The 14724-nt window shown below is 45.3% G+C and overlaps 1 protein-coding gene across 1 annotated transcript in view; it reads right to left on the reverse strand.

The window, feature by feature from the left end:
* Positions 1–14724, reverse strand: part of map4k5 (mitogen-activated protein kinase kinase kinase kinase 5) — a 134266-nt gene that overhangs the window by 45471 nt on the left and 74071 nt on the right. The window contains exons 14-17 of the mRNA XM_055641104.1: positions 10678–10736; positions 7986–8047; positions 5461–5502; positions 3813–3861 (exon numbers count right to left, since the gene is read on the reverse strand). Coding sequence (XP_055497079.1) covers positions 3813–3861; positions 5461–5502; positions 7986–8047; positions 10678–10736 — 212 coding nt within the window. The remainder of the gene's footprint in view (positions 1–3812; positions 3862–5460; positions 5503–7985; positions 8048–10677; positions 10737–14724) is intronic.

Consider the following 14724-nt stretch of genomic DNA (forward strand, 5'->3'; position numbering starts at 1 on the left):
AGATTGTCAGAGGACGTGGAGCATCGAGAACAGTTACAGCATTTTCAGAAAGGTGATCGATACTCGAGTTGAGAAACGGTGTGAATGGTGAGGTGGGAATGGAAGCCCCCGGCTGCCAAAGAACAGCTCGTGAACAGCAAATTAGGGACATGAAGCATCCCAGTGCTGAACACAACCACATACCCAGGTTTAGGTTTATGATTGTCATGTGTACTGACGTACAGTGAAGGGATTTTGTTTGTGTGCTATTCAATTAAATTACATAATACTATACATGAATACAATCAAGCCAAACTCACAAACAAATGGTGAAACAAAGGGAAAGAAAACAGAGTGCCGAATATTGCTCTCAGCATTGTAGCATAATGGTCCCAGAGCAGATGCCCCATGTCCACAATGAGACAATAGACAATAGGTGCAGGAGTAGGCCATTTGGCCCTTCGAGCCAGCACCGCCATTCAATATCATGAATGATCATCCCCAATCAGTACCCCGTTCCTGCCTTCTCCCCCGACTGCGCTATTTTTAAGAGCCCTATCTAGCTCTCTCTTGAAAGCATCCAGAGAACCGGCCTCGGCCGCCCTCTGAGGCAGAGAATTCCACAGACTCACCATTCTCTGTGAGAAAAAGTGTTTCCTCATCTCCATTATAAATGGCTTACTCCTTATTCTTAAACTGTGGCCCCTGGTTCTGGACTCCCCCAACATCGGGAACACGTTTCTTGCCTCTAGCGTGTCCAATCCGTTAACAATATTATATGTTTCAATGAGATACCCTCTCATCCTTCTAAACTCCAGAGTGTACAAGCCCAGCTGCCCCATTCTCTCAGCATACGACAGTCCCGCCATCCCGCGAATTAACCTTGTAAACCTATGCTGCACTCCCTCAATAGCAAGAATGTCCTTCCTCAAATTAGGGGACCAAAACTGCACACAATACTCCAGGTGTGGTCTCACTAGGGCCCTGTACAACTGCAGAAGGGCCTCTTTGCTCCTATATTCGATTCCTCTTGTTATAAATGAGGGAGGTTTGAGAATCAGGACAGTGCCCTCGCTTAGTGAAGGACTGTTCTGAAGCCTGATGATGGAGGGAAAGAGGCTGTTGCCAGAGTCTGGTGGAAGGTTCTTTCAAGCTGCTGCCCAACGGGAGTGGGGAGGAGGGATTGACTGGGGTGGGAAAGGTCCTTGATTTAGGCACGCTGCTTTCCCGAGGCAGCATGGTGTAGATGGAGTCAATGGCGATCAGCTGGCAATTATCTGAGCATGTCATAAGGTGATGAAGCTTCATGGCAGAATAAATATTCAACAAACACCATGACAGTTGCAGTTCATGCAGCAGTTCTCTCAACACAGTTAAGGGCCTGTCCCACTTTCACAACTTAATTCACAACCTCTGCCGAGTTTGCCCTCGACTCAAGTGTTCAAGTTCAAGTGAGTTTATTGTCATGTGTCCCTGTATAGGACAATGAAATTCTTGCTTTGCTTCAGCACACAGAACATAGTAGGCATTGACTACAAAACAGATCAGTGTGTCTATATACCATGATCTAAATATATACACACATGAATAAATAAACTGATAAAGTGCAAATAACAGATAATGGGTTATTAATAATCAGAGTTTTGTCCGAGCCAGGTTTAATAGCCCGATGGCTGTGGGGAAGTAGCTATTCCTGAACCTGGTTGTTGCAGTCTTCAGGCTCCTGTACCTTCTACCTGAAGGTAGCAATGAGATGAGTGTGTGGCCAGGATGGTGTGTGGGTCTTTGATGATACTGCCAGCCTTTTTGAGGCAGCGACTGTGATAAATCCCCTCGATGGAAGGAAGGTCAGAGCCGATGATGGACTGGGCAGTGTTTACTACTTTTTGTAGTCTTTTCCTCTCCAGGGCACTCAAGTTGCCGAACCAAGCCACGATGCAACCGGTCAGCATGCTCTCTACTGTGCACCTGTAGAAGTTAGAGAGAGTCTTCCTTGACAAACCGACTCTCCGTAATCTTCTCAGGAAGTAGAGGCGCTGATGAGCTTTCTTGATAATTGCATTAGTGTTCTCGGACCAGGACTCGGACTCGCAGCATGGTCATCACGAGGTCGTAGGCAGGTCGTAATGCTAGTCGTAGGTACTCGTGGCATCAAGTAGGTCGGGCCGTTTTTCTAGCCCGATGAAATGTCCACGAGTAAAAATAGGTTGTGAATTAGGTTGTGAAAGTGGGACAGGCCCTTTAGTTCTATAACATACTTTTTGACACTTAACATAGGTTAATGGGCAGTGACTGACACACGCAATGAGCCTCAGCAATGACTTTAAAACTTAACAAATTGACTCATCAACTTATATATCCTCAATGCAAACAGAAATCTATTAACATAGAAACATAGAAAATAGGTGCAGGAGTAGGCCATTCGGCCCTTCGAGCCTGCACCGCCATTCAATATGATCATGGCTGATCATCCAACTCAGTATCCTGTACCTGCCTTCTCTCCATACCCCCTGATCCCTTTAGCCACAAGGGCCACATCTAACTCCCTCTTAAATATAGTCAATGAACTGTGGCCTCAACTACCTTCTGCGGGAGAGAATTCCAGAGATTCACCACTCTCTGTGTGAAAAATGTTTTCCTCATCTCGGTCCTAAAAGAGTTCCCCCTTATCCTTAAACTGTGACCCCTTGTTCTGGACTTCCCCAACATCGGGAACAATCTTCCTGCATCTAGCCTGTCCAACCCCTTAAGTATTTTGTACGTTTCTACAAGATCCCCCCTCAATCTTCTAAATTCTAGCGAGTACAAACCGAGTCTATCCAGTCTTTCTTTTAACATTTTAGCTTGACCTCAAGCATGCTACAGCAAATACATTGGCAGTAAAATAGAGCTGATTTAGAAAGTCTGAAATAAACCAAAACAGTACATTGGTCGAAGGTAGACAGAAATGCTGGAGAAACTCAGTTGTACAGGGTCTTGGTGAGACCACACCTGGAGTATTGCGTACAGTTTTGGTCTCCAAATCTGAGGAAGGACATTATTGCCATAGAGGGAGTGCAGAGACGGTTCACCAGACTGATTCCTGGGATGTCAGGACTGTCTTATGAAGAAAGACTGGATAGACTTGGTTTATACTCTCTAGAATTTAGAAGATTGAGAGGGGATCTTATAGAAACTTACAAAATTCTTAAGGGGTTGGACAGGCTAGATGCAGGAAGATTGTTCCCGATGTTAGGGAAGTCCAGGACAAGGGGGTCACAGCTTAAGGATAAAGGGGAAATCCTTTAAAACCGAGATGAGAAGAACTTTTTTCACACAGAGAGTGGTGAATCTCTGGAACTCTCTGCCACAGAGGGTAGTTGAGGCCAGTTCATTGGCTATATTTAAGAGGGAGTTAGATGTGGCCCTTGTGGCTAAGGGGATCAGGGGGTATGGAGAGAAGGCAGGTACGGGATACTGAGTTGGATGATCAGCCATGATCATATTGAATGGCGGTGCAGGCTCGAAGGGCCCGAATGGCCTACTCCTGCACCTAATTTCTATGTTTCTAAACTCAGCGGGTGAGGCAGCATCTACGGAGCGAAGGAAATAGGCAACGTTTCGTCCCGAAACGTTGCCTATTTCCTTCGCTCCGTAGATGCTGCCTCACCCGCTGAGTTTCTCCAGCATTTTTGTCTACCTTCGATTTTCCAGCATCTGCCGTTCCTTCTTGAACATTGGTTGAGGATGGTTAGATGCAACAAATATGCAGCTATTCACAAAGGCACTTCACCGCGCTCTCCTTTAATGCCAAAGTTAACCATTCAGAAAGTGTGCATGGTGAATGGACTCACCTTTGGTGGAAGCGGAGGAGGAACCAAAACTGCTTGTTTAAGTGTGGACCTGATGGAAAACAACAAATTACATTGACCAAAGCAAATAGCCAGTAAATAAATAACTGAAAAGTGTGAATTAAGACTAAAGATAAAAACACACAAATATCAATTCAATTGATCAGCAAAATTATCCACAAAGGGAATATAGCTGTTGTTATTATTCTATTAACCCAGAGATACAGTTTCAATCCTTTTAATGGTTTCTTTGTTATCACTTGTACGCAGGTACAGCAAAGTACGTTCTTTTGCATACAGCTCTTAGCATAAAGGGGAGGTCATTTAAGACTGAGGTGAGAAAAAACTTTTTCTCCCAGAGAGTTGTGAATTTGTGGAATTCCCTGCCACAGAGGGCAGTGGAGGCCAAGTCTCTGGATGGATTTAAGAGAGAGTTAGATAGAGCTCTAGGGGCTAGTGGAGTCAAGGGATATGGGGAGAAGGCAGGCACGGGTTATTGATAGGGGACGATCAGCCATGATCACAATGAATGGCGGTGCTGGCCCGAAGGGCCGAATAGCCTCCTCCTGCACCTATTTTCTATGTTTCTATGTTTCAGCAAGAATATCACCACACACAAGCACAATCCCCCAGTTAGACCATAGAGTCAGAGTCATACAATGTGGAAACAGCCCCAACTTGCCCACACCCACCAAGATGTCCCATCTACACTCGTCCCACCTGCCTGCACTTGTCCCATGCCCCCCCAAACCCGTCCTATTTGTGGAATTCTCTGCCACAGAAGGTAGTTGAGGCCAGTTCATTGGCTATATTTAAGAGGGAGTTAGATGTGGCCCTTGTGGCTAAAGGGATCAGGGGGTATGGAGAGAAGGCAGGGACGGGATACTGAGTTGGATGATCAGCCATGATCATATTGAATGGCGGTGCAGGTTCGAAGGGCCGAATGGCCTACTCCTGCACCTATTTTCTATGTTACTATATGTTTCTATCAACCTCGTGGCCCCGCTCAGCGAAGAACGTTTCATTTTACAGATTGCTTTCGCTGCTCTCCAACTCTGTGTCTGCGTCTCATTTAGAAACAAGATGGGGAAATAAACCCAAGTAGCAAAAAAGGGCCAGACTGATCAGTGACTGGGTTGGTTCACTGTTCTGCTGCGTTTGATCTGAGACTTCAGCAGAGCTGCAAGCTTGCCGAGTATCCCAGCATCTACACACTACAGGTGGTGCAGCCGAATGGCCTACTCCTGCACCTATTTTCTATGTTTCTATCCATGTACCTGTCTAATTGTTTCTCAAATGTTACAATGATCCCTGCCTCAACCACCTCCTCTGGCAGCACGTTCCATACCCCCCCCCCCCCCAACTCCACCCCCCTTTGTGTGAATGACCAGAATGTATAGAACAGCCCGCTGAGTCTGTATGCAAGAGGCACCATTTTACAGTTAACTGGGGAAGATTAACTGGAGAAGCAAGTTCAAATACACCAATGCAATTAGGAAGTTTAAATACAGGTAAATATTAAAGACAGCTAGAGTCATTAATGATGGCGCTTGTACTGCCCCACTCCCCCTGGCTGGTCTTCTCTCATTGTTGCTTGTATCTTTCTCCCCCACTTCATTATTTTCAACAATCTGTATTAAAGGGTACTTACAGCACATTGTCAAGATCCTCCTCTTGGTGCGCTATGTGTCCCCTGAAAGAGTGAATGTCATATGTCACATCAGCATGTCATAGTATTCTATAAAAGGTGCTTGATTTTGCCGAGATTAGCAGGGGTGCAGTCACTCAGAAGGGATTCTAATCCAGGTCTCCCAATAGCCAGTGGGGAACAGATACATAGACAGGTAATGGAAAGATGCCAAAGCAACAGGGGTGTTGTGGAGGGTGACTTTAAACGTTCTCAATGTTGACTGAAATATGCTCAGTGCAAAGGGCTTAAACAGTGCAGAATTCATGAGCTGGATGCACAGGGTTTTATTTTATTTTTTTAACCATTACGTGGGTAGTTCAACTTTGCAACTTCAGGTGGGACCATACTGGACCTTTTCAGGATAGTTATGAATAAGAATAAGACTGGATCTTGAGGAAAGTCAAGTCAGGTTTATTCGTCACATACACATACGAGATGTGCAGTGAAATGAAAAGGGGAAATGCTTGCGGATTGTGCAAAAAAAAACAAACGAACTACAAACAGAATGGAACAGAATCACATATTCCATATTTGTGGGAGAGAGGGAAGAAAAGGAAAAAAAACAGCAATTTTTAAAAATACATCACGCAACAGTAAAATGGTTCAGTAAAGTTAGTCCCTGGTGAGATAGGAGTTTACAGTCCGAATGGCCTCTGGGAAGAAACTCCTTCTCATCCTCTCCGTTCTCACAGCATGGCAACGGAGGCGTTTGCCTGACCGTAGCAGCTGGAACAGTCCGTTGCTGGGGTGGAAGAGGTCCCCCATGATCTTGTTGGCTCTGGAGTTGCTGGAAAGGTACTAAATTGGGTAATGCAGACTGCAGCATTATTAGGCGTGCTGGGCCATGCGGGAGTAAGTCCAGTGAGGAGGAGGGATAAGGATGTCAAGGAATGGAAACCGTAGATGACCAGAGTATTATAAATTTGGTCAAAAATGAAAGGAGGCAGAGCTGGGGAGCACTGTGAGAGTCGTGGGTTTTTTTGGCTTCTCCAGTGCTTTGAACACCACCCGGCCTGCACTGCCAGGGAGCAAACTGATGAAGATGCGGGTGGATGCTCCCTTGGTGTCCTGGATCACCAACTACCTGACTGGACGACCACAATATGTCAGGCTACAGAACTGTGTCTCGTACATGGTGGCGAGCAACACAGGGGCCCCACAGGGGACGGTCCTCTCTCCCTTCCTGTTCACCATCTACACCTCGACTGACTCCCCTCCCCACCCCCCTCCCCAATCTGTATCCCCAATCCTTCCCACTCATGACTTTAATTTCATGATTCATGTATCATGTGTTTTATGAATGTGTTGGCCGATCAATTTCCCTCCTGGGATAAATAATGTAACAAAACATGGACAATAGACAATAGGTGCAGTGGGAGGCCATTCGACCCTTCGAGCCAGCACCGCCATTCAATGTGATCATGGCTGTTCATCCCCAATCAATACCCCGTCCCTGCCTTCTCCCCATATCCCCTGACTCCGCTATCTTTAAGAGCCCTATCTAGCTCTCTCTTGAAAGTATCCAGAGAACCTGCCTCCACCGCCCTCTGAGGCGGAGAATTCCACAGACTCACAAGAAAGTGTTTCCCTGTCTCCGTTCTAAATGGCTTACTCCTTATTCTTAAAATCTCTGGCCCCTGGTTCTGGATTCCCCCAACATCGGGAACATGTTTCCTGCCTCTAGCGTGTCCAAGCCCTTAACAATCTTATATTTTTCAGTGCATATAGCCAGTAATCAAATTTAATTTACTTTCAAAAAGCATATCAATAATAATTCAATATACGCATTTCAAAACCGTTTGGAGTGTCCAGTAAGTACGAAACTTGAGGATGTGGAAGTTCACTCTCTGGAGCAAGACTGGGACCTGCAGGCTCTGTAGTCACTTTGCCCGACACATTCACATTCCAGTCCTGGTCTGGAGTGGGACACAAATACCCAGGCTCCAACCTTGCCGAACACTTCCAACATTTATAGACTCAGACCATGGAACTAGGCCCTTCATACCAACTTGGCCATGGAGATGAAGAAACACTTTTTCTCACAGAGAGTTGTGAGTCTGTGGAATTCCCTGCCACAGAGGGCAGTGGAGGCCAAATTACTGGATGGATTTAAGAGAGAGTTAGATAGAGCTCTAGGGGCTAGTGGAATCAAGGGATATGGGGAGAAGGCAGGCACGGGTTATTGATTGGGGACGATCAGCCATGATCACAATGACTGGCGGTGCTGGCTCGAAGGGTCGAATGGCCTCCTCCTGCACCTTTTTTCTATGTTTCTATGACTTTGGGCGATTACTCGTGACCATACAGGCGTCCACCCCGCGACATGTAGTCGCCCAAGAGTCTTGCCTTTTTCTGGTCGCCGCTGGATTCTCAACATTTGGACATTTTTCGTCGACTATGACGGGTGCCTGCAAGTCACCAAAAAAAATGTTCGTAAGTGGGACAGAGCCTTAAGAGACTATTTGACACATCCTTCCATTACTTACCTGTTTCCTCCATCTGCAAATGGACTCCATGGCGAACCAAACTCGACATCTTTGGTAATCTCCTGTGTAAAATATTTAGTCTTTTTTAATTACTGTTCTTTTATAAAAAGATGAACATTTAAAAAAAAGTATCTTTTCAAAAGGAGGCAGAAATCTCTGAAATTTCATGTAGATTGATTGCATACATTGTGCAGTAGTTAGCAATAGCTGTATCAAATTCCAAATGTGTCACCTAGTTATCACAAGGACATTGGCTCAGCGTTATTAACCATATAACCATATAACAATTACAGCACGGAAACAGGCCATCTCGACCCTTCTAGTCCGTGCCGAACACATATTCTCCCCTAGTCCCATATACCTGCGCTCAGACCATAACCTTCCATTCCCTTCCCGTCCATATAACTATCCTATATAACCATATAACTATATAACAATTACAGCACGGAAACAGGCCATCTCGGCCCTACAAGTCCATGCCGAACAATTTTTTTTCCCCTTAGTCCCACCTGCCTGCACTCGTACCATAACCCTCCATTCCCTTCTCATCCATATGCCTATCCAATTTATTTTTAAATGATACCAATGAACCTGCCTCCACCACTTCCACTGGGAGCTCATTCCACACCGCCACCACTCTCTGCGTAAAGAAGTTCCCCCTCATATTACCCCTAAACTTCTGTCCCTTAATTCTGAAGTCATGTCATCTTGTTTGAATTTTCCCTATTCTCAAAGGGAAAAGCTTGTCCACATCAACTCTGTCTATCCCTCTCATCATTTTAAAGACCTCTATCAGGTCCCCCCTTAACCTTCTGCGCTCCAGAGAATAAAGACCTAACTTATTCAAGCTATCTCTGTAACTTAGTTGTTGATCGGGGATTGTATCCTGCTTCTGCTTATTCTGCTGTGTAAAAGTAAAATGGTACAACTTCAAAGTAAAAAGGATCAAGTTACAGACTTCAAAGTCTAATCTTAACAGCGGGAGAACATTGATGAAGGGTACACATTCTGATCAGCACGTTTCATGAAGGATTGATTACATTGGAGAGGGCAGTTGCTGGGGAGATTTACCAGGATGGTGGGCGAATTGGAAAACTATAATTATGGGAAGGCATTGGAGAGATCAATTTCACTGGAGCAACTGAGGCTAAGAGCGGCTTGATGGAAATATATATAATAGACATACACAGGGCACATAATCAGAATCTTTCTTCCTCGTGATAGGGAACCATTGTTCTGTCACTGGTACGTGAAAATTACACTCTTGACTCAAATAAAACAAGGGAGCATACATTTAAGGTGAAAGGAAGGAAATTTGATCCATTTTTACAGTAGTCTGTATCTGGAGCAGCCTGCCAGAGGTGGAATCAGATACAATCACTGAGTTTAGGAGGCATTTAGACCGACACTTCAATAGGCAGAGGTACTGTAGGATATGGTCAAAATGTGGGGAAATGAGATTAGAATAGACCAGCAAAAAAGCTGACAGAGATAGAGTTTGTGGGGGGGGGGGGAGAGGTGTTTGTGGACATTATGGCCAAAGATCCTATAGCGGAGCAAGATAGACCACTCCTTCTAAATGCAATGGGCTGACGTGTAGTACGCAACGGAGCGGAACGTGGGCCTTTTTTTCATCCATTTCAGTAACCCGACCCGACCCGACCCGCAGTGTAATCAACGTTGCGGGGGAACAGTTTGTGTTAATAAATTATAATTCTGAAAATGAGGAGAAGATTTTTCCCAAAGAACTTTGATTTTTACGAGGATGTTTCCGGAACCGGCTTCCGCTTCCGCACTAGTATCTTTGCTCTGCTACGGGATCTTTGGTGTGGAGACGGAAGCCGGTTACGGAAATGGGGCCGAAAATTACCCATGAATCTTCCCATGACCATACTGCGACTTTTTCGTCGAGTGATCTATCTTGCTCGCTATAGGATCTTTGATTATGGCCATGACTAAGAAATTTCCTGGAAGGACAACGTTTGATTGTATGTGGGAAAAGAACCACAGAATATGTTCTGCAGATTTATAGAATATCATATTTGTTGGGTAAGAATTCACTGCTGAGAGAGACTCAGTCAAAGCTTCAGAGAACCATCCATCACAAGAGTCCTGTGCAACTGAGTGGTGAATCTGTGGAACTCTCTGCCACAGAGGGTAGTTGAGGCCAGTTCATTGGCTATATTTACGAGGGAGTTAGATGTGGCCCTTGTGGCTAAAGGGATCAGGGGGTATGAAGAGAAGGCAGGTACAGGATAGTGAGTTGGATGATCAGCCAAAGCAGGCTCGAAGGGCCGAATGGCCTAATAGGCCGAATGGCCTACTCCTATATTTTCTATGTATCTATGTAACTGGTTAATTTTGTCAGCACACGCTCATGGGGGAGTTATCCAAAGGTTAACCTGGGTTGATTTGCGGTTACAAGAGTAACCATACTTTAACCCAAGGTAGACAAAAATGCTGGAGAAACTCAGCGGGTGAGGCAGCATCTATGGAGTGAAGGAAATAGGCAACGTTTCGGCACGAAACGTTGCCTATTTCCTTCACTCCATAGACGCTGCCTCGCCCGCTGAGTTTCTCCAGCATTTCAGTCTACCTTCGATTTTCCAGCATCTGCAGTTCCTTCTTAAACATACTTAAACCCAAGTTCGTTAACTTGGCTTACCGGCTGAAGGATGAAGTTGAGACTTACCATCTCACAGTGAGCCTCGGTTTCCTTCCTCAAGGGAGGTTCAAACTGCAGTTTGTCAACTGTGAAAATAATGAGACAACAAGGACTGAAGGGGAGTTTCACACAACAGCTAATGTTTTATGCTAACAAGAAATGCATTAGATTTTCCACTCACAGACCCATCCCGTCAGCGTCAGTGAGCAGAGAACAGCTTGCATGCAAAGCTCAATTGTGTTTATAACCATATAACAATTACAGCACGGAAACAGGCCACCTCGGCCCTTCTAGTCCGTGCCGAACACTTACTCTCACCTAGTCCCATCTACCTGCACTCAGACCATAGCCCTTCATTCCTTTCCCGTCCATATACCTATCCAATTTATTTTTATATGATAAAATCGAACCTGCCTCCACTGGAAGCTCATTCCACACAGCTACCACTCTCCGAGTAAAGAAGTTCCCCCTCATTTTACCCCTAAACTTTTGTCCCTTAATTCTCAAATCATGTCCTCCTGTTTGAAACTTCCCTACTCTCAGTGGAAAAAGCTTATCCACGTCAACTCTGTCTATCCCTCTCATCATTTTAAAGAGCTGTATCACAGCTTTAATTTCACACGGCAGGAATTTCTGAGCTGATAAACTGTGCTGTTGCGTAATATTGTTGGATCCATATTCCAGAGTAGCATGACTGGAGCTCCTTCTGTTAGTTAGGGGAGAAGGCAGGGACGGGGTACTGCTTTGTGGATGAACAGCCGTGATCACATTGAATGGCAGTGCTGGCTCGAAGGGCCGAATGGCCTACTCCTGCACGCCTATTGTCTATTGAAGAGACACGCCAACTCGTTACAGAATGTTAAAAAATTCCACAGAAGCCAGAGGCCGGACTGAAGCCTGAATCCAGGAGTAGATGAACAGTTATGTTCTCTGATCTACAGACCGATCTCCCAAGTTGTGTTATTGATAGTTTATCCTATTTTTCAAATTTCTTTCTTTCTTTATTTTTTTCTATCTATAAATATAAATAAATAATTAGAGGCAATGTTATTATGTAACCGATAAAGGGGGATCCCAGCTACTTTGGTAACTGGGTACCTGGAAATTTAATATGTAACCATTAAACAAAGTCTGTACTGGTTTGGATTACGATATGCAAATGCCTCTAATAAAAATTTATTAAAAAAAAAAAAAAAAAAATTCCACAGGAAGATGTACAGCCTGGATGACTGTCACGCTGTCAATAAGTTTATCATGTGCAGGTTGTTCAGGAAGCTTGATAGGAAGTCTTTATTCAAGGCCAGTGCTGTCTCGGCCTTGGTGCTAAATTGGTCCTTCATGCAGCCGTTGGTAATTCAATTAGCGCGGAGTAACATTTGGGAAAAACAACGCACATCTGATCAGGCAGCGATAGAACACGAGCCAGAGGTCATAGCCTTAGAATTAAAGGACCCTCTTTAGGCAGGAGATGAGGAGGGTGGTGAATCTGTGCAATTCATTGCCACAGAAGGCTGTGGCGACCAAGTCAGGTGATGTTTTTAAGGCAGAGATAGATAGATTCTTGATTAGCACAGGTGTCAGGGGTTATGGGGAGAGGGCAGGAGAATGGGGTTAGGAGGGAGAGATAGATCACCCATTATTCAATGGCGGAGTAGACTTGATGGGCCGAATGGCCTAATTCTGCCACCATCTTTTATGACCCATGTTTTTCTACAAAATCATCGATGCCAAGTCTTCCTGTTTGCAGGAAGATTGTTCCCGATGTTAGGGAAGTCCAGGACAAGGGGTCACAGCTTAAGGATAAGGGGGAAATCATTTAAAACCGAGATGAGAAGAACTTTTTTCACACAGAGAGTGGTGAATCTCTGGAACTCTCTGCCACAGAGGGTAGTTGAGGCCAGTTCATTGGCTATATTTAAGAGGGAGTTAGATGTGGCCCTTGTGGCTAAGGGAATCAGGGGGTATGGAGAGAAGGCAGGTACGGGATACCGAGTTGGATGATCAGCCATGATCATATTGAATGGCGGTGCAGGCTCGAAGGGCCGAATGGCCTACTCCTGCACCTAATTTCTATGATTCTATGATTTCCTCAATTCCCAACTTGAGTAAATTGAAGCAAATTTTCTCACAGACGGATTGCCTGTTAAATGTGCTCACATATTAGTTTTCAAGCAGAATCGTTTAACATATGCCCATATACAAGATGCTTTAGTGCAGGCTTTCAGCTCATCTGCTGTGGTGCCTTGTGGTATTATCGGGAGCGTTTGATGGGGTCTCTCTACCAGCACTTCCAATTCATTTATTGTCTAAAATACAGCAACGTTCAACCTCATGCTTCAATGGTTACCTTGTGAGCCAGAGTCCATTCATCCCAGACAATATAATCTTTGGGAGTTTTTCCCACCCAATGTTATATGTTGAAGTCTTTTGTTGGACGATGGAGGGCTCTGAAGGGGGATTTAGACAAGCTAAGAGTGAAGCACAATGACAAGGGCTACTGGGAGGAGGTGGCTGATCTGGCACTCTGATGTCAGGACAACAGCCTCCTCTTGAATGTCATAAAAACTAAGGAGCTGATTGTGGACTTTAGAAGGGCACAACATCCGAGGACGTACATGCCACTGGAGATAAACGGGGCTACTGTGGATGGGGTGAGTTGCTTTAAATACCTGGGGGTCCACATCACAGAGGATCTGACATGGACAACACACGCTGCTGCACTGGTAAGTAAGGCAAGGCAGCGCCTTAACCACCTCGGGCAGCTGAGGAAATTCAGAATCTCTCTGAGGATCCTTCAGTGCTTCTACTCAGCGGCTGTGGAAAGCATCTTGTCCGGCAACATCACAATCTGGTTTGGGGACTGCTCTGCCCAGGACAAGAAGGCTCTGCAGAGAGTAGTGCGTTTGGCCGAACGCACTATGAAAACTACACTCGCCCCCAGCAGGAACTACATCAGAAGGAGCAGATCCAGAGTCAGCAACATTATGGGGGACCCCTACCACCCCAGCAACGGTCTGTTCCAGCTGTTACGGTCAGGCAAACGCCTCCGCTGTCGTGCTGTGAAAACAGAGAGGATGAGAAGGAGGTTTCTTCCCACAGGCCATCAGGACTGTAAACTCTTATCTCACCAGGGACTAATTTACTGTACTCATTTACTGTTGTGTTGTGTCTTTTAAAAATTGTTGTTTTTTTTCTAACGTAAATATTGATTCTGTTCTAGTCTGTTCTGTAGTTTTTTGCACAATCCGCAGGCATTGCCACTTTCATTTCACTGCACACCTTGTACGTGTATGTGACAAGTAAAGTTGACTTGACACGACCCATCCTTCTGCTAAATCTAACATACATTTTGGTGGAGGCAGACATTGATCAGGCCAACACAGTAATTGATCAATTGAGGAAAGTGAAATGGAAGATCAAGACCTCAAACTTGGTCACCAACAGCAGTGATCCTTACCCTCCCGCCTGCTCCCAGTCTACCTCGTTCATCCCAACTACCTAAAGCAGGCATTTCAGGTGCTGGAAAAGTACCGAGGTAGTCTGTGCAAACATCTCCGTTTCCTTGGAAGGAACTGCAGATGCTAGTTTACACCGAAGCCAGACACAAAAATGCTGGAGTAACTCAGCGGGTCAGGCAGCATCTCTGGAGACAGTAAATGGGTGACGTTTCGGGGCGGGCTAACAATGATCTATTCTACATTTTTCCTTGATCGCCATTCCCTTTGTCCTATTTTCACACCTTACACTTCTTTATCTTTCTGTCTCCCTCTCCCCTGACATCAGTCTGAAGAAGGGTCTCGACCCGAAACGTCACCCGTTCCTTCTCTCCAGAGTTACTGCAGTATTTTGTGTCCATCTAACCTACAAACCTATACGTACTTGTAGTGTGGGAGGAAACCAGAGAACCCGGAAAAAATCCCTGCAGGTCATGGGGAGAACGTACAAACTCCGTACAGACAGCACTGATCAAACCCGGGTCTCTGGCGTTGTAAGGTAGCAACTCTACCGTTGTGCCACCGTGCTGCCCAATTAGTTTAGTTGAGAGATACTGCATGGAAACAGGCCCTTCGGCCC

The sequence above is a fragment of the Leucoraja erinacea genome, chromosome 9 (genome assembly GCF_028641065.1).
Source record: "Leucoraja erinacea ecotype New England chromosome 9, Leri_hhj_1, whole genome shotgun sequence".
NCBI lineage: Eukaryota > Metazoa > Chordata > Chondrichthyes > Rajiformes > Rajidae > Leucoraja > Leucoraja erinaceus.